Below are 20528 nucleotides of genomic sequence, written 5' to 3' on the forward strand. Positions count from 1 at the left end.
AGGTATTGCTGAATGAAAGGGTATGCATTTTTATGGCAGTTTGGGCATAGTTTCAAGATACTCTCCTGGAGTTTTTTATTTGGGAGTTCATTTGTGACTTAATAATTTTATTTTTTTTGATACTGTGATATTTAAATAATCTTTTGTTAATTTGAGTATTTTATATTTTTATAAGTATTTATCAGTTTCATCCAAGTTATCAGTTTTCTTGGCATATAATTGGGCAAGATAGTTTTTTTAAAAATATATTTTGTTTTTTTTCTCCCAATTATATGCTAAAAGAATTTTTTAATGTTTTAAAAAAAGTTTTGAGTTACAAATTGTAACCCTGCTTCCCTTCCTCCTCTCTGAGACAGTATGCAATCAGATATAGATTGTACATACACAGTTATATAAAGCATTCTCATGTTAGTCATTTTGTGCAAGAAGACTTAAATAAAAGGAAAATAGAAAAAGTGAAAAAGAGTCCTTAAGTCTGTATTCAAACAATATCACTTCTTTCTCTGGAGGCTGATAGTTTGTTTCGTCATTACTCCTTTGGGATTGTCTTGGATCATTGTATTGCTGAGAAACAGTAAATCATTCGTAGTTCTTCATCATACAGTATTGCTGTTACTGTGTACGATGTTCTTCTGGTTCTGTTCACTTTACTATGTATCAGTTCATCTAAGTTTCCAGGTTTTTCAGAAATCATCCTGCTTGTCATTTCCTACAGTACAGTAATATTCCACTGCAATCATATGCCATAGCTTGTTTAGCCATTCCTCTATTGATGGGCATCTCTTTGATTTCCAGTTCTGAGCCACTGCAAAAAAAGAGCTGCTATAAATATTTTTTTGTACAGATAGGTCCTTTTCTCTTTCTTTTGGATGTCTTTGGGATATAGACCTAGCAGAGGTATTGCTGGATCAAAGGGTATGCAGAGTGCTCTCCAGAATAGTTGCATCAGTTCACAACTCCACCAGCAGTGCATTAGTGCCCCAGTTTTCCCACATCTGGTCCAATATCCGTTTTCTTTTTTTGTTATATTATCTAATCTGATAGGGGTGAGGTGGTACCTCAGTGTTGTTTTAATTTGCATTTCTCTAATCAGTAGTGATTAGAGCATTTAATATGACTATAGATAGCTTTGATTTCTTTGTCTGAAAACTGCCCTTTCATATCCTAATCATTTATCACTTAGGGAGTGATAATTATCACTCCCTAATATCAAAATATCAAATATGATATGAAATATCAAAAAATAGTTTTTGATAGTTTCCTTTATTTCCTCTTCAATTCCTCATAACCTTATATGATGCTTCTCTGTAAGATTTTCATAGAAGAGTTTATATTCTGTAATAGTATTGTCCTTTTCTGCTATATTTCTCTGCTGGGCAAGGAAGTCAGGTCTTTGTTGATGAAGGTGTTTTAAAGGCTCTTTTGGTTGTGTCATAGCATTTAATTTACCTCTAGTAGAAGTAACTTCTGTACAAAATTGCTTAGTGTTTGTTGATATCCATTCCTTTCCCTATTGACCATTTTTTCTACCAACCACTAATTTATAAAGGTGAGTTTGGTATTATGTGTTTTTTTTTTGTTCTTCGTTTTCATTTTAGTTTTGTATAAATGTTAACCTTTACCCTAACAAGGTCTAAATAATAAAATGGTCAAATTCATGAATGACTCCTGTATCAGTAACGAGTTATTTCCTGTTAAAATATAGTCTTTTTCATTTTGTGTGTGTGTGTTTTGTTTTTTGGTGTTTGACATTCCAGGTTCCCCTCTTATTCCTTTTTAAAATCACATTCTTGATATCCTTAATAGCCAATAGTAATGATAACTAGCATTTATATAGCACTTTAAGGTTTACAAAGCGCTTTGCTTTTTAAAAATTATCATTTGAGTCTCACAATAGTCCTGTGACATAGCTGCTATTATTGTCACCATTATACAGATAAAAATTGTGAGACACAGAAAGGTTGACTTACCCAGGGTCTCACAGTTAGTTAGTATATGAGGCCAAATTTGAAATCAGATCTTTCTGACTTCAAGTCTGTGCTTTATCTACTCTCCTACTTGTTTGCTTTCTTAAATAATTATTCCTGCATATGAATTTTGTTAACTCTATGAAGGAATAAACCTTTTAAAAATTTGATGTAGCAGTAAATATGTAGAATAATTTAGGTAGAATCATATTTTTTTGCTGTATTGTATTGGAGTAAGCCAGCTGTGAGCATTAAATATTTATCTAACTTAGGTCTTCTCTTATTTCTGTAAAAATGCTTATATTTCTGCATCTTGGAAGATTAACGCCAATATGTTTAGTTTATTTTGTTGTTTTTAGGAAAATTTCTATTCTTGTCCCTTGATCAAACTTTGTTGAGGCTTTCCTGTTAGTTTTTTATTAACAGAAACATAGTGTTTGGTATGTAGTAACCATTTGATAAATGTTTGTTTCTTTTTTAATTCTTTTCAACACTTTTAGGTGTTGATTGTTATAATCCTTGTTATCAATACAACATTTATTTAACAAGATTTATGCTATGAATACTGAAACAGTTTTAGTTTAATTCTTTTGTTAATGTTCATTTGTTTTCAGTTGTGTCCAACTCTTTGTGATCTTTTTTTAGGATTTTGTTGGCATGGATACTGGAGTAGTTCCGAATTTCCTTCAACTGAGGCAAATAGGTTTAAGTGACTTGTCCCCAGGGTCACAAAGCTAGTAAGTGTCTGAGGCCAGATTTGAACTCTGGGAAAGATGAATCTTTTTGACTCCAGGCCTGACACTATCCATTGCACCACTTAGCTGTTCTATTCTTATAGGAAGAGTATTTTATTCATACCTCATCACTTATATTAAATTTATACCTTTTAATCTTTCAAAGTAGAGCTCAAGAAATTCATTTTAGAGACTTATTAGAGCCTGAAAACTATTTTATTTTTTAAAATACGTAATACTCTGCCTATTTTCAAATGTTTAAAAGTGTGATCTGGGCTGCTTGATCTTTAGGCCACTAAAGTTGAAGCTGGCAATGTTAGTAAAATCTCAGCAATGGGGAAAGGCTAAGCGAGTTGTCTTTCATGTTAAGCAGATGTAATTTTGGTGATATCTTGAGGAACTCTAGTCCTTTCCTTTGATGTTGCATCTATTTCCAGGTACAAATCCTTCTAATTATGTACCATTTGTTAATATGAATTTAAAATACAGTTTTTAAGAGACCATCTTTGTTTTCACACCATTCAATTGTTTTTTAAGTATTCAGTTAAATAATGTAAGGAAAATTTATTATATGTATATGTAGATGTGTATACACACATACCAGCACACTCAAATATCTCACCAGACTGACCTAAACTACTTTTCTTCCCTAATTCCTATAAACCTAAGTGGTCATTTCTATTCTTGTTGATTTCTCCTTTACAACATCTCTCGAATACTTCTTTCCACTCCACTTCTTCATCTCTTCAGCTGCCAAAGTTATTTTCTAAAGTACTGGTCTGGCCATATCACTGTCCTGCTACTCAAACTCTAATGGTGTATTTTACCAACCAGGATAAAATACAAAATCCGTTTGTCGTTTAAGATTCTTCATTACCTGTCTCTCCCTCCACTTCCATATGATATATAAGAGAAATTCCACAGTTACAGACCTATTATTTGAATCAAGAACAATGGGAAGAACTTTCTGTATGAGCAGAAAAGAATACTTAATAATGTAATCTGGTATTATCCATATACAGGCAGCCCTATTTTTCATCATAATGTCCTGACATTGTTTTACTGCTTTTTGATATATCTTATGGAGCTGTTAACTTCCACTTTCCCAATTCTGATTTTAAGGGAATTATTTTCTTCAGTGAGCTTTTATATCTCCTTTTCCATTTGGCCAATTATGCTTTTTAAGGAATTCTTTTCTTCAGTGAATTCTTGCATAACCTTTTCCATTTGACAGATTTTGCTTCTTAAGGCATTCATTGGATTTTTGTGTCTCTTTTACCATTTGACCTATTCTGTTTTTAGTGTTATTTTCTTCAGGGGTGTGTGTGTGTGTGTGTGTGTGTGTGTGTGTGTGTGTGTGTGCGCGCGCGCACGCGTGTGTGCACGCGCACACACTTCCTAAGCTGGTGACTTCTTTTTCATGGTTTTCTTGCATCACTATCATTCCATTTTCTAATTTTTCCTCTAGCTCTCTAACTTGATTTTTAAAATCCTTTTTGAGCCCTTCCAGGGATTATTTTGGGATATGAGACCAATTCACATTTTTCTTTGAGGTTTTGGATGTAACATATATTGCTGTTGTTTTGAATTTTCCTGTCATCAGAGTAACTTATATCTATGTCAGAATCTTTTGCTGTTTACTCATTTTTTCCTGCCTAATTCTTGATTTTTAATTTTATATTAAAGTTGTGCTCTGTTCCTGGAGTGGAGGAGGCACTGTCCTAGCTTTTAGGATTTTTGTATAGCTAGTTCTGAGGCTCTGTAAACTTTTAGTTCTTCTAAGGTGGTATGATCTAAATAGAGGTGTGTGGTAGGTCAGAGGTGTTCTGGTTTGTGAGTGACTGTAAACACCGTATTTTGCCTTGGAGCTATGACCAGGAACCCCATCCCCTGGGGGCCTTAAGCTCTGGTGTGCTAGTGCTTTTCTTTGCCCTGAGACTGTGACTCAGAACTGTGACCTGAATCCGATTATGGGCAGTGCAATAGAGTCCTACACCTAGTGCCAATAAAGGGACTCCTGTAGTCTTCTGATCTCCTTTCCATCTGTGACCTGAGAGCTCCAGAAGCAGCTGCTGCCACAATCAATTTCAAGGTCTGCTGCTGGTTTTCTGGGGCTCTGTTTGTGCTGTTACAGCTTGAGTCCTACTCTCCTTCTGGTGCAATAGATCTTTTCTGCTGATCTTCTAAGTTGCCTTGGGCTGGAAAATTGTTTCACCCCATCATTTTGTGAGTTTTGCTGCTCCAGAATCTGTTTTGAGGTGTTGTTTAAAGTGGTTTGAAGGGAAATTTGGGAGAGCTCAGGCAAATCTCTGTCTTTTCTCCACCATCTTGATTTCACCTTTTTTTTTTCCCTAAAAGTATCAATAATTAAAGTGAAGTGTTACGAAACTTTGAAATTCTGTTATATGTAGTTTGACTTTTTTGAAAATACATATTAAATTTAACATGATAATAAATACTCCTCTTCTTTGTTGTGTCCACTTCTCTACTTAGAAACTACTCTGACATTCTATCCTACCATAACCTCCTATCATTCTACTTGTCATCTTTTATCCCTCTTATTCCAGTTATTTCCTCTTAGCAAGACCTGTATTCCCTTAGCTCTTTTTCAGGCCATTAACCCAGCTTTGACCTCACTCCTGCCTCTGTCCAGTAGTTTGCCTTTTCAGCTCTACACTAATCTCTGCCCAGAATTGAAAAGGAGGATTTCTTTTGGGGAAATTTCAGAGTCTTTATAATGACTCCAAGATTCCCAGAATAGCAAAGGCCTGTCTTTGGATATAAACTTTTTACCTGTATTCTTTGGGAGTGAAACCTGGAATACCAGTGGCCCCAAAGACCTGAAGGGAAGAATCACCTAGAGGTCATTGGAAAGGTGAATGAATGAATAAAGCCCTTATAAAGTGCTTACCTTGTGCAAAGCACTATGCTAAGTTCTGGGGATATAAATATAAAAATAAGATTGTTCTTATTCCCAAAGAGTGCATACTGGGGGACATAGCTCATGCATAAGGTTTGATTTCAAATTAGATGGAAAGATCTTATGATCCTTTGGTACAGTGATAAAGCAGATGGTAATAGCTTTTCCTTAACGTCATTTCCACTAAAAAACCCTATCAGTTTCTGATGTTGAACAATTTGAAAGTGCCAGGAATTTTGATGACAAGAACTTTTCTTTTTTTGGGTCTTTAGTAACTGTAGCTCTTACACCTACAGGAGCAGTTGCCAAGCTTCATCTCCTTAGGAGTTGCTTTCCAGGCTAACAACAATTGTAGATTCTAGGCTAGTAGCATTGCCATTCTAAAGACTCTTGGGTTCAGGGTCCTGGGCTGTTTCCTTAGGATCTGAGGTGGTCATTGTGGTTGTAGTTTGACTTGCTTGGTACATGCTGCTTCTTGTCTCCTAGCTTTTTCAGCTAGACTGCCTTGCCTACCTTCAGGATGACTTTTGGTTGTTATTTGGGAATGGCTGGCCCCTTCCCACATGGACAATCCCCTCTTATGATAGTTGTGGCAGTTGGTCTGGGAGGTGCTGCCATTCCCTGGACTTTTGTGTCTGTTTGCCTTTTGGTTGTACAAGGTAGGTGGTAGGTTTGATTAGTCTACAACATATAACCGACAAAGAACTCCAAAAAGGAACAACAGTAAAGGATGTCAGTAAGAAATTTGCATTATAGAAAAGTTGGGTTGCTCACATAGTGAGAGCGAGGGGCAGGTGGACATCCAGAGATGCTACAGTTTTCCATATTGGGAAAAACTAAGGAAGGTTTCCAGCACATTTTGTGGATCCTTTTTATGAACTTTTGGGAGGATGTAGATAGTTGGGCATATATTGGTTAAGATTGTCAAAGGGAAGCTCCCATGTTGATGACATCAGAGAAATTGTTAATTTTTTTTCTTTGATGAGTTATGCCCAGTTTGCATATATCTTAAACATGGATTCTTTTAATATTGTTGATTTTTGTTCCTTTTATTCCAGATTTTCTTCTCTTTAGTATTTTTGTATTTCAAATATACAAATCTCTTTTGCTTAGAGAAACTTTCCACTGTGGATTTAGTTTTTTTTTCCTTTGCTAATTAAAAAAAAATTCATTGAGAATTCCAAATTTGGACGTCATTTGAGTTCATTTGAACCTTTGTTTTGTTGCGGTAGGGGCTCTGCCCACTGAAAAACTGTTGAGATTTCATGATGCATTGTGGTGGAACCATCTCAAAGAATTCAGAGTCAGACCACCTCTAATCCAAGTATAGGCATTTATTGAAATTGACACCTGTCATGAAGTAGGCTAAGTTCCAAGAGGAACTAGCAATTTCAGAGAAAGCATGATGGATTTTTATAGGGTAAAGATGCTGATTACACAATTAAAATTTATATAGAATATAGGAATATGATTAATATTAAAAAGGCAGGAGGAGTTTGTTAAGGGATTAGGTAATGGAGGAGGCATTCCGCTTATGGTTATGGTTCAGTGGTTAAACATTCTGGTTATATTGCCCTCCCATTGGCTAGCTACTGTAGTTGTGTCTGGTCAAGATAGATAGGTATTGTGGTCTTGTCTTGGGTTAAATGAATGATGTGATTGTGGTTGAGCATAAGAAGACATCTGTTTCTGTGGGAATGAGTCTGGGGGCAGTGATGAGGTAGAGGCAATAGCCCATCACATGGGCACACCTGTTTCTGTGGGACTGTTTCAGGGACATACCTGTTGTTCCAGTGAGCAGTGAGGCATATATGAATAAGTTAGGACATTGGCGAGGAGGACGCGGGGTGGCTAGGTATGTACAGTGGGGCCTATAATGAAGTTAGAATATTGGGACTGGAGGTAGGTAGCTTTATTAGGATTCTATCAATTCATTTAGTTCATTTGGACCTCCTAATTTTTTCTTTAATAGTTTTCATTTATCTTTTGAAACACTGTGGAAATTTTTTGTTCCATGCTGTTCTGAGAGTACACAGGACTCTCAGTTTCATCAGTTATTTGTTCATTTTCATTTATCACAAAATATTTTTTATGAGGATATTGTAATCTCATTGAGGGTTTAGTATTTATCCTTCTAGTAAGTTAAGATCCTTTCTGTTGATTTATCTGCTTATGTAGCCTCAGTTTGGATTTATTTATTTTTTTCTTCTTGCCAAACTAGAAAAAGCTGTCTACACTTATCTCTGCATTCTTTTTTCCTTTTCCTTAATTAACCCTTTGCTATTTGGCTTTCTGACTTCAGTGTTAAATTGAAGCTGCTCTCTCTAAAATTATCAATGTCTTAATTGCCGAGTCTAATAATATTTTCTTGGTCTTCATCCTTTTTAACCTCTCTGCTGCATTTAATACTGTTCAATACCCTCTTCACCGTCATGCTGTTTCTCCTCTGTCTTTCTCTGTGACTCTCCTCCAGTGTGTTTAATTCGTCTCTGTCAGTATTTATAGCTAGATGATCATTTGTATTTCTACCCTATCTTGTTTTGAAAATGTGAATTTGCTCCATTGTGAACGATATATCAGGGAACAACCTGAGCATAATATGTACACAAAATTTCATCCCCAAGAGACAAGAAGAGGACAGTGAGCCACACCCACTCACCTCTGGTGTCATAACTTTCCACCACTTCACAATAATTCATAAGCTAAAACAATTCAGAGGCCTGAGGCCTTCCTACCCCAAGCCACCTTTTTTGAGCCCTCCTTTCTCATTGTACAGTCAATTCTGTTATAACTTATTATATATATATATATATATATACATATATATATATATGTTCCTTCAAATCATCATGTTAATGCAAAATTGCACAATAAAAACCATAGGGGTTTGTGGGGAAAATAGGGGAATAACACTCAAAAACTGTTAATACATATAAAAAGAAGATGGGAACCTAATAAACATGGTAGCATAATTATGTACAAGTTTTTATGTCCAAGAAATACATAAATACTGTAAATAGTAACTGTTTCTGTGGCCTTGTGTGGTTTCTTGGCCTATACCTAGTTCTGTTGCTATGGGCTAGTGGAGGCCATGGCTGAAGGGGTGTGTATGTGGTATGATGGAGCACACTGGTATGGACCAGCTTACAGCTAGCTCACAATGCACCAAAAGATAGATAGTAAATATGGCACTTTACCTTGAAAGAGATCTGAAGTTAGTTTGTGGGAATAGGCCTCTGAATTGTTTTAGCTTATGAATTATTGTGAAGTGGTGGAAAGTTATGACACCAGAGGTGAGTGGGTGTGGCTCACTGTCCTCTTGTTGTCTCTTGGGGGTGAAATTTTGTGTACATATTATGCTCAGGTTGTTCCCTAATATATCGTTCACAATGGAGCAAATTCACATTTTCAAAACAAGTGTTATAGCATTAATGACTCTATTTGTGATCATCTTACTGCATATGATTCACACCTCAACATAACCATTCCGAGTGTCTCCGATGAACTTCAGTCCTGTAGTCCTACACCACCAACTCCCTTTCCCAAACTTAACATATCTAAAACAATTTATTTGCTTTCTGTTTGCAAGTCTACCCCTATTCCAAATTTCCCTATTTCTACTGAAATCACTTTTATTCATCAAAAAATTTATGACCTTGGCATTGTACTTGACTCCTCATTGTCATTTATCCCAAATAGCCAATCGGTTTCTAAATTTTGCTTTTTCCACATTTATATCATCTCTTGTATCCATTCCCTTCCTTCTATTCACATAACCACCATCTTAGGCCCTTATAAGCTTTCACCTGCCTTACATCTACTCTAACTGTAATCCATCCTTCACCCAGCTGTTAAGGTGAGTATCTTGATTATTTTGTTCTTTGTGCTTGTCTTAAGTTATTAAACATGGATTTCACCATGCCACTCTCTTATCCAGTCTCCAGTGACTTTTTATTGCTTCAAGAATTCATGTAAACACCTCTCCTTGGCCTTTAAAGTTCAAAACTTTATCAGTTATTTCAGTCTTATAAATTATTCCACTTTTCCCAATCTGTGTTCCACCCAAATTGACCTCCTCCCTCTTTCTTACATAAAACATTCTATGTTCTCTTATACCAGCTGTCCCCCATGTCCATACTACACTTTTTCTTCATTTCTGCTTCATGGAAGCCCCAACTTCCTTCAAGATACAGAATAAATATCTCCTTCTCCAGGAAGCTTTTGCTGATTCTCCCAACTGCTATTGCCCTCCCTTCTCTACATATCTTCTTGTATTTAACTGTCTTAAATTTGTTTTGTTTGTATTTACCTATTCTACACACACACACACACACACACACACACACGCGCGCGCGCGCGCGCGCAAAATATTTATAGTAACTGGATAGCATGTTGGAAAGAGTGCTGGACCTGGTAAGGTCAGAGTTCAAAACAGACACTTAATAGCTGTGTGGCCCTGGGCAAGTCTCATAACTTCTCAGTGTCAGTTTCCTTGTGCATAAAATGAGGATAATGAAAGCACCTTTCTCATAGGATTGTTGTGAGAATTAAATGAAATAATATTGTAAAGCACTTTGCCAACCTTAAAGCACTACATAAATGCTAGCTATTATTAGTAGCAGTAGCAGCAGTTTCTCTCCAAGTAGAATGTAAATTCCTCATGAGTAGAAATATTCATTTCTGTTCTTGTATTTCTAGCACCTGGCAATGGTATCTTACACATAGTAGGTGCCTAATAAAAACTTGTTGATAGTTTTATTGACTTGGATTTCTACAAGAAATTGTGTATTTTGTGTGTGTTCATGCACAGGTACACAGACTGCATGGACATGTGTGTATGTGTTCAATCTTCTTTTTGTCCTGCTGACATTAGAATGAGATTCATGAAACCTCTTCCTCCTCTCTCTGTATGTTTATATATTTTTCTTTTCCATTCCAACTACTGAAAATAGTATGATATTATGCTTAAATTTTTTTTTCTCTTATGTATTCCTTTTTCCTCCCTTTTCTTTCCCATCTTAAAACAACAAAATAGAACAAAACTGTAGTGCAGTCATCCATTTGTCTATTTAAAACTATTCTTTAATATTTCATTTTTTCCCATTTACATGTAAAAACAATTTTAACATTCTTTTTCCCCCCATATTATGAGTTCCAGCTTTTCTCCCTCCCTCAGTGAGATGGCAAGCAATTTTGTATACCTGTCTAGTTATGTAAAACACATTTCCCATGTAAGTCATTCTGTGAAAGAAAACACATAAAAAAAAACCCCAAGGATACTAAAGAAAGTAAAGAAAAAGCATATTTGATCTGTGTTCAGATTTTAGCAATTCTTTCCCTAGAGATGGACAGCACTTTTCATCATAAGACCTACAGAATTGTCTTAAATCATTGTATTATTGAGAATAGCTAAATTATTTATAGTAGATAATCATGCAATATTGCTGTTACTGTGTACAATGCTCTTCTTGTTCGACTCATTTCACTTTGCATCAGTTCATGTAAGTCTTTCTGTGTTTTTCTGATGCTCATTGTTTCTTAAAGCGCAAGAGTATTCTATCACAATTATATACAACAGCTTGTTTGGCTATTCCCCAGTTGATGGACATCCTCTCAATTTCCAATTCTTTGTCTCTACTAAAAGGACTCCTCCGAGTATTTTTGTACATGTAGGACCTTTTCCTTTTTGTTTTTTATCTCTTTTGAATACAGACCTAGTAGTGGTATTGAGTGTTCAAAAGGTATGCATGGTTTTATGACCCTTTGGGTATAGTTCCAGTTGCTCTCCAGAATGACTGAATCAGTATACAACTTCACCAATAGTTCATTAATGTTTTAATTTTCCCGCATCCCCTTCAACATTTTTCATTTTCCTTTTCTGTAATATTAGCCAGTTTGACAGGTGAGATGTAATAGTAGCCCATACTTGTCTTAATTTGCATTTCTCTCATCAGTAGTTATTTAGAGCATTTTTTATATGACTAGAGATAGCTTTGATTCCTTTGTTTGAAAATTGCCTGTTCATATACTTTTAAACAATTTATCAATTAAGGAATGAGTCTTATTTCTATATATTTTACTCAGTTTTCTATGTGTTTGAGAAATGTAGTCTTTATCAGAGAAACTCACTGTAAAAACGTTTTTTCACAGTAATGATTACCAACTATGTATTTCCCTTCATCCTGTTTCCCCCGTTTATCATACTCTCTCTCTTCTTTTACTCTGTCCATTCTCAAAAGTGTTTTGCTTTTTTACCTCTTCCATACTGTCCTCCCTTCTATCAGCTCCCCTTCTCCCCCTTCTCTTACCCTCTTTCCTTCCTACTTTTTTTGTATGATAAGATAATTTCTACACCCAACTCACTGTGTGTTATTCCCTCTTTGAGTCAATTCCAATGAGAGTAAGGTTCATATGCCCACCTCACTGCTTCCTCCAGTTCCCCCTCCACTGTGAAGTCTCTTTCAGCCTCTTTTGTGTCAGGTAATTTACCCCATTCTACCTCTCCCTTTCCCCTTCTTCCAGTATATTCTTCTTTCTCATCCCTTAATCTTATATTTTTAGATAAGCATGCCATCACATTCAATTCATACCTCCACTTTAAATACTCCTTCTAATTGCCTTAATAATGAGAAAGTTTTTAGGAGTTATAAACATCATTTTCCCATGTAGGAATATAAACAGTTTAACCTTATCAAATCCCTTCCTGGTTATCTTTTTATGCTTCTTTTGCACCTTGTATTTGAAAGTCAGTTTTTCTATTCAGCTCTGGTCTTTTCATCAGGAATGCTCCAAAGTCCTCTATTTCATTGAATTTCCATTTTTTTTCCCCTTAAAGGATTATACTCACTTTTGCTGGGTAGGTGATACTTGGTTGTAATCCTGGCTCTTTTGCCTTCCAGAATATCATATTCCAAGATCTTTGATCCTTCTTTAATATAAAAGCTGTTAAATCTTGTGTTATCCTGCCTCTGACTTCATGATTTTTGAATTGCTTCTTTTTTGGCTGCTTGCAGTATTTTTTTCCTTGGTCTGGGAGATCTGGAATTTGGCTATAATATTCCTGGGAGTTTTCATTTTTAGATCTCTTTCAGGAGGTCATAGTTGGATTCTTTCAATTTCTATTTTACCCTGTAGTCTCGGATATTGGGGCAGTTTTCCTTCATAATTTCTTGAAAGATGATGTGTAGTTTTTTTTTTTTTAAATCATGACTTTCATGTAGTCTAATAATTCTCAAATTATCTCTCCTGGATCTCTTTTCCAAGTCAGTTTTTACAGTGAGATATTTCCCATTTTCTATTTTTTCCATTCTTTTGATTTGATTTTATTATTTCTTGATGTCTTATAAAATCATTAGCTTCCACTTGACCAATTCTAACTTTTAAAGAATTATTTTCTTCAGTCAACTTTTGTACCTCCTTTTCCATTTGGCCAATTCTTTTGAAGGAACTCTTCTCCTCAGTGAATTTTTGTATATCTTTTTCCATTTGGCCAATTCTGGTTTTCAAGGCATTCTTCTCTTCCTTAGATTTTTTTTGTCTCTTTTACCATTTGGCCTATTTTGTTTTTTAAGGTGTTATTTTCTTCAGTATTTTTTGGTGCCTTCTTTCCCAAGCCATTGACCTTTTTTTTTCATGTTTTTCTTTCATCACTCTCATTTCTCTTCCCAATTTTTCCCCTACCTTTCTTGATTTTTAAAATCCTTTTTCAGCTTTTCCATGGCCTGAGACCAATTCATAGTTTTCTTTGAGGCTTTGGAAGCAGGCATTCTGACTTTGTTGTATTCTTTTGAGTGTGTGTTTTGATCTTCCTTGTCACCTTACTAACTTTCTACAGTCAGATTTTTTTTTTCCTGTTGTTCGCACGTTTTCCAGCCTATTTCTTGGCCTTTAACTCTGCAGAAGAGAGACTCTGCTTCTCAAATGGAGGGGCCACTGTTCCAAGCTTCAGATTTTTTTTGTGCACCTGTTTTCAGAGGTAATTCTGGGAACCTGTAAGTTTTTGACTCTTCCAAGATGGTATGATCTAGGGAGAGGTGTGTTTATTGTTCCCTTCTACTATGCACTGGTTTGTGAGTAACCACAATCCTTCTTTTCAACCCTGGAACTGTGACCAGGGTCCCTGCTTCCTGTGACTGAAAGCTCTGCTCTGTTAGTGCTCTTTCTTGAACCTGGGACTAAGACTCAGGACTGTGACTCAGATATAAGTATAGGCAATGTAATATAATCCTGCCTCTAGTGCCAGCAAAGGGACCCCTGTAAATCTTTTGACCTATTTTCTAATCCCCTTACTGTCTGTGAGTTAAGAGTCTGGAAACTGCCATTGCTGCCACTGATTCCATTGCCCCAGTGCCTGCTTCTGGTTTGCTGGGACCTGGTCTGTGCTGGCATGGCTAGAGCTGAACTGTACTTCACTCTCATCCTGGTGTAACAGACTTTTCCTGCTAATGTTCTAAGTTGCTTTGGGCTGAATAATTGTTTCACTTGATCGTTTTGTGGATTCTACTGCTCTAGAATTTGTTTAGAGTCATTATTTAAAGATATTTGGAGGGGTTGGGGGGAGAACTTAGGCCAGTCCCTGCCTTTAACTCTGCCGTCTTGGCTCTGCCTCGCCCTTTCCCCATTGATATTTTTTTCAAATTCCTCCCTAACTCTTGAAGAAGTAGAATTCTGAAAGCTTCTTTAATATTTTTGACATACTATACAACTTCAGGATATACAGATATACTTTTTTTTGTTGTAAGAATTGATATTGAATCCTTAAATTTAATTTTGTTGTTTCTTATGTTCAGTACCTGATTCTCAAGCTTGAAAGGCCTGCTATAGTCCAGAGTATCACATTTGGAAAATATGAGAAGACTCACGTCTGTAATTTAAAGAAGTTTAAAGTCTTTGGCGGAATGAATGAAGAAAATATGACAGAGCTGTTATCCAGGTGAGTTATAATTTGGAGAGGTAAACAGCTGACTTAAAAACAATGCAGTTGACCTACCACTTCTTTTTTTTTAACATCTGTGATTGCTCATGGTTGAATTTTCTTTTTTCCCCTCAAACTGATATAGAAAGCTATTTAGTAGTTGCTTAAAATTAATCTTTTTAAAAATAAGTTTAGATGATATATTTACCATAACCAAATAATTATTTCTTTTTTTCTACTTTTGCTCTTTCCCTTTTCTATTATAAAAGGAAAAAGTTAATAATTTTAGTAGTTCTATATTAATTTTGAGTAGTTATTACTAAATAAAGCGGACTTTATTATAGTAATGATATGATGTATTGAGAATTGTCCCAGACTTGAAAGTTACAGTAAGTTACTATTTTCAGCCTAATGTTAGTATGAGGAAAGTCGTATAAATTTGGGCTAACAGAAAGTAACAAGAATTAAGGTGGATGAATTTAGGTTTATTTTTTTTCCTCATTATCTTCCAATATCCAATGAATTAGTCACAATTAATAAAAAACCACTTGAATTCACATAATTGATTGTGGGAAGTAAAGGCCACCCTTGAGGTCTGACGCTGATCTTATATTTAATGTAAATAAAACGTTCCATTCTGACATAAGTAGAAATTTATGTGATATCTCCATTGTGCACTATTTTACTTTAATTGTGTTAAGATGACAAGTCAGTTGGATGAATAATTGTTTGGACCTAGGAAGAAAGAATGGATATTATTGGCATGACTACAACCAAGGAGTAATAATAGATCTTCTTTGGAAATGAGTCAAACTGGGAAAGAAGCCATGAATTAATAATTAGGCTTGAATCATATAATTTTTGGTGAAATAAATACCTAATATTAAGCTCTGTTATAGAATATTTTTTATCAGATAGATAAATGGGGTACATTTCCCCACCTCTTCCTTAGTATCTTCCTGTGTGTTACATATTTTTTAAGTTTTTGAAATATGATTTTCAAGAGATTAGGCTGTATACATAAAGGCAGTTGAACCTAAGGTACACATATTTGAATGTTAAATTTGCATTCTTAAGCTCACAATAACCTCATGGCATTTTAAGCTTTTATATAATTTATCCCTTTGTCCTCAGTAGTTGCTTTGTTTCATATGATACTAAATTGAATTTTGACATAGTCACAGCCCAGTTAGAAATTATGTTAATACATCATAGAAATCTGAGAATTTCAAAAATATTTTTTAAAATCATCATACACTTGACTGAGTGGGTTCACATAGATTTTACTTATAAATGGGAGAAAAGAAGGTGTAGAGATTAAGCAATTTGCCCACTGTCATACTGGGTCAGTAACAAAGCTGGATATAGAATTAGGAGTCTTGAGTTGTATACCATGCTTTGACAACTAGTTCCACACTGCCTCTAGTACATATTAAAAATTAATAAAGTAAATCTAGCATCATAAAACTTTTTTCTTTATTGTGTTTAGTAGTGTTGAACAATGAAGTCAGATTTGATAACCTTATGTATTTTTTCTCACAGTGGCTTAAAGAATGATTATAACAAAGAAACATTCACCTTGAAGCATAAAATCGATGAACAGATGTTCCCATGTCGATTCATTAAAATAGGTAATTTTTTTTTAGCATTCTGGAATAAGAATAAATCTCTTTATACTATTTCCCCTATTGAAATTGACAGATTTTGTTTTATTCAAGTAGAACATTCTTTCGTATAGCTTTCTTTTTTGAAAGTTTCTTATAAGATCACTTGAGCTGTAGTGATTCAGTAGTGCTGATTTTGGGCTGTAAAACTGAATACCTCTACCAAAAAATATGATATATCAGGACACATGGTGCCATTGACTACCTGAAGGTCCATATAATTGTTTGGCCACTTGGAAATATTGGCACTTGCTGCCTTAAAATGAGATCCATTTTTAGAATATTTTACCCTAATTTGAGATTGGCAGGAAAGTTGACTATCATTGCTATAATTCTGAAAGTTTTTTGTTGTTAAAATGAGTTGATGATTAATCAGATTCCCTCCGAATAAAAATAAAGTGATTTTGTACAAGGGTTAATAATTTATCTCGGTCAGAGATTTTTTTTATAATTGCTTTTTTTTTTCCTACTAAGAATTTGACTTTTTCAGTGAGTGGAAAGACATTTTTTAAAAAGCAATATATGAGAAATTTCTCAAGACCATACACATACACACACACACGGGAGAGAGAGAGAGAGAGAGAGACAGAGAGAGAGAGAGAGAGAGAGAGAGAGACAGACAGACAGACAGACAGACAGACAGAGAGAGAGACAGAGACAGAACAGCACTCCAAGCAACAAGCCCCCCCGTCCCTGGTTTGTTTTAATTTTTCTTCTTTGATTAGCTTATACCCATATGTTAATTAGAAAAAGCTTTCTTTTGGGGCAATATTTTTTATTTCCAACCCTAGCCATTATTCTAATGGAGAGGCAGTGTGGTGTAGTGAAAGGAGCAGTGGACTTAGTCAGAAAATCTTGGTTCAAGTCCTGGGTCAGCTACTTACTGATTGTATGACTGTGGGCAAGTCATTTAACCACTCTGACCTGTAACATGGGAGCAGTAATTGCACCACTGACCTCATAGGATTGGGATGAGAAAGATGCTTTGTGAGTCATTGCTACTTATGTAAAGGGGATTTAAGGTTAAACTAAGTAGTCATAATTTTTAATATATTTTGTAATTTATTCATTGTATTATTTATTAATATAATTTGATGTTATAATAAGTAGTAGTAGTTACCAAGAGCCATATTTTAGCCTTCTATATTAGGAAGATCTCCTTTACAATTGTAGATGTCAAAAAATGGAATGAATTTCTTAGGTAGATAGTGGCTTCCCTTTTACTGAAGTCAGAAACTGGACATTAACAGAAATTGTTTGAGAGAATTTGTGTGTCAGGTGCAAGTTGGATTGAATAGCTTCTGAGGCCCTGTCCCACTCAAAGGTTCATTGAATCTGGGAAACTAAATATTTGCTGCTTGTTACTAGGATATGTTTGACACAAGTTATGTAGTATTTACGATGCCTTCCGAAACTGTTTTTCCGCAGATGTATTTAATATAGATGAGAATTTTTTCCATGTTATGGGATGCTGTGGACATGTTCTCTTGTGTTGTGTTGATAAACCTGTTGACTAAGAATAACAGCTTCAAGGACTGTCCTAAGGATAGGAAAAATAATAATTCTTCCAGAAAATCACAATGCATGAGCAGTATTGAAATATTAATATACTTGTACTTGTCTTTTCATTATAATTTCTTTTCTACTTGAGTTTTTCCTGACCCTGTATCCCACTTCTCACTTACTATTAAGTAGTTACACCAATTTAGTGAGGAAGCAGCTGCTTTTGAAGTACTAAGTTTGTTCAATTCTTGGATTATATTTCTAGTTTCAAGTTTAAATGTTCAGCTAATTTTCTTGGATTGTACTGTTCTTTTGTATTTTACATAACTTTAGTGGTTTTATATGTTATCCTTTTTATAACATAAGATCTCTTTGAATGAATACATTTGCTTTTATATTAAGTTAGTTTTGTGTTACTCGTTATTTGAGATTTTCCAGATTCTTCCTCTCACCTCATTTTGAAGTGAAGGATAATTAAAACAAAACATAGATTGTCAAAGGCATTTACTTACTTTCTGTTCTTGAAAAATTTCAAGGAGAGAAGTCATCTTTCTGTTCTGGATTGATTAACTAGAGGGTATTATATTGATTTAACATCTTGGTAATAATGACATGTCTGGATAACAATGTTTAAAAGAATAGTAAAGGACCAGGAACTAATAAGACAACCAGAATGACTACAAGGTGATCCTCTTGATGCATATGAATGTTATGCTTACAGCTTTCTAGGTGAATTCTATATTGCTCCACTTTGCTTTCCTGCCTTTGTATAATAATCACTTCATAATGTGAGGTGGAGGTGGTTAATGTTATTTTTAACCTTTTTTATACTATCTAATGATCTTAAACTGAAAGCATGTAAGCCACAAATGACATTTTATTTTTAAGTTAATACTTTTGCTTAATAATTTATCTTCAGTTTCTGTAATCATTTTGATTAGGTATTTTGTATCCTTCACTTTTTTTTAAATTTTTTAATTTGCATCATCCATTTCCACAAGATTTCGAGTTACAAATTTTCTCCCCATTTTTTCCCCTACCCACCACTCCAAAACAGCAATCCCATTGAATATCCCCTCCTCCAATCTGCTTTCTCCCATATCTTCCGCCGTTCCCCCCTCTGACTTTCCAGTATGGCATGGTGGATCTCTATGCCCCAGTGCCTGTATATCTTATTTCCCAGTTACATGTAAAATAATAATAATAATACATTTATATATTTTAAACATTTGATTTTAAATCTTTGAATTCCAGATTCTTTCTCTACTTCCCTAGTCACCCACCCTTATTGGGAAGATAAGCAATTCAATATAGGTTGTTCATGTGTAGATATATGCAAAACATTTCCATAGTGGATATATTGTGAAAGCCTGACTATATTTCCCTCCATCCTATCCCACCCCTGACTCATTCTATTCTCTACTTTGATCCTGTCCCTTTTCAAAAGTGGATGCTTCCAACATCCCTCCCCCTCAGCCTGCCCTCCCTTCCATCATCCCCCTTCTCATCCCCTTCCTCCCTACTCTCCTGTAGGGTGAGATACCATATTTAATGTATGTGTCATTCCCTCCATAAGGCCAAGTCAGTGTGAATAAGGTTGACTCATTGCCTTTTACCTTCCTGTTCTTCTCCATTGTAACAGTTTTCCCTTACCTCTTCTATATGAGATAATTTATCTCATTCTGTCTCTCTCCATCTCCTCTCATTATATTCGTCTCTCATCTCTTAATTTCAACTTTTAAGTATCATCCCTTCTATTCACTTGGTCCTGTGCCCTTTGTCTACGTATACCTGTACACATATATACATACACTCAAATATGTATTCCTGCACCCATATGCCCTCCTATATAGTTATATATGTTTGCATACACATATATGTATATTTCTATTCCCTTCAATTATTCTCATACTAAGAAAACTCATAAGTTACAATTATAATTTTTCCCTGTAGGAATGTAAGTAGTTCAACTTTGATAAGTTTCTTATGATTTCTTTTTCCTGTTTACCTTCTTATGCTTCTCTTGTTTCTTGTATCCGAATGTCAGATTTTCTTTTCAACTCTGGTTTTTTCATCAAGAATGCTTGAAAGTCCTCTATTTCATTGAATGACAAAATTTTACTCTGAAACATGATACTCAGTTTTGTTGGGTAGGTGATTCTTGGTTTTAATCCCAGCTCCTTTGACCTCCGGAATATCATATTCCAAGCTCTTTGATCCCTTGGTGTAGAAGCTGCCAGATCCTGTGTTATCCTGATTGTGTTTCCACAATATTTGAATTGTTTCTTCCTGACTGCTTGTAATATTTTCTCCTTGATCTGGGAACTCTGGAACCTGGCTATAATATTCCTGGGACTTTTCTTTTTGGGATCTTTTTCAGGAGGTGATAAGTGGATTCTTTCAACCTTTATTTTGCCCTCTGGTTCTAAAACATCAGGGCAATTTTCCTTGAGAATTTCTTGGAGGATGATTTCTAGGTCCTTTCTTTGAACATGGCTTTCAGGTAGTCCAATAATTTTTAAATTATCTCTCCTGGATCTATTTTCCAGGTCAGTGGTTTTCCCTATGAGATATTCCACATTGCCTTCTATTTTTTCATTGTTTGGATCTGTTTAATAGTGTCTTGATTTCTCATAAAGTCACTAGCTTCCATTTGCTCCAATCTCATTTTGAAGGAATGATTCTCTTCAGTGTGCTTTTGAGATTCTTTTTCCATCTGGCAGATTTGGCTTTTTAAGGCATTCTTTTCATCACTGGCTTTTTGAGCCTCTTTTGCCATTTGAGTTAGTGTTTTTTTAAGGTGTTATTTTCTTCAGTCAGGTTGTT

At 35.1% G+C, this 20528-nt stretch overlaps 1 protein-coding gene across 4 annotated transcripts in view; it reads left to right on the forward strand.

Moving 5' to 3' along the window:
* Positions 1-20528, forward strand: part of MKLN1 (muskelin 1) — a 305308-nt gene that overhangs the window by 136775 nt on the left and 148005 nt on the right. For all 4 annotated transcript variants that reach the window (XM_069087238.1, XM_069087241.1, XM_069087239.1 and 1 more), the window contains 2 exons: positions 14411-14553; positions 16078-16166. In XM_069087238.1, coding sequence (XP_068943339.1) covers positions 14411-14553; positions 16078-16166 — 232 coding nt within the window. The remainder of the gene's footprint in view (positions 1-14410; positions 14554-16077; positions 16167-20528) is intronic.

This window comes from Petaurus breviceps, unplaced genomic scaffold (assembly GCF_028583685.1).
Source record: "Petaurus breviceps papuanus isolate PSGF00001 unplaced genomic scaffold, PetGlider_PUasm1.0 181, whole genome shotgun sequence".
Lineage (NCBI taxonomy): Eukaryota > Metazoa > Chordata > Mammalia > Diprotodontia > Petauridae > Petaurus > Petaurus breviceps.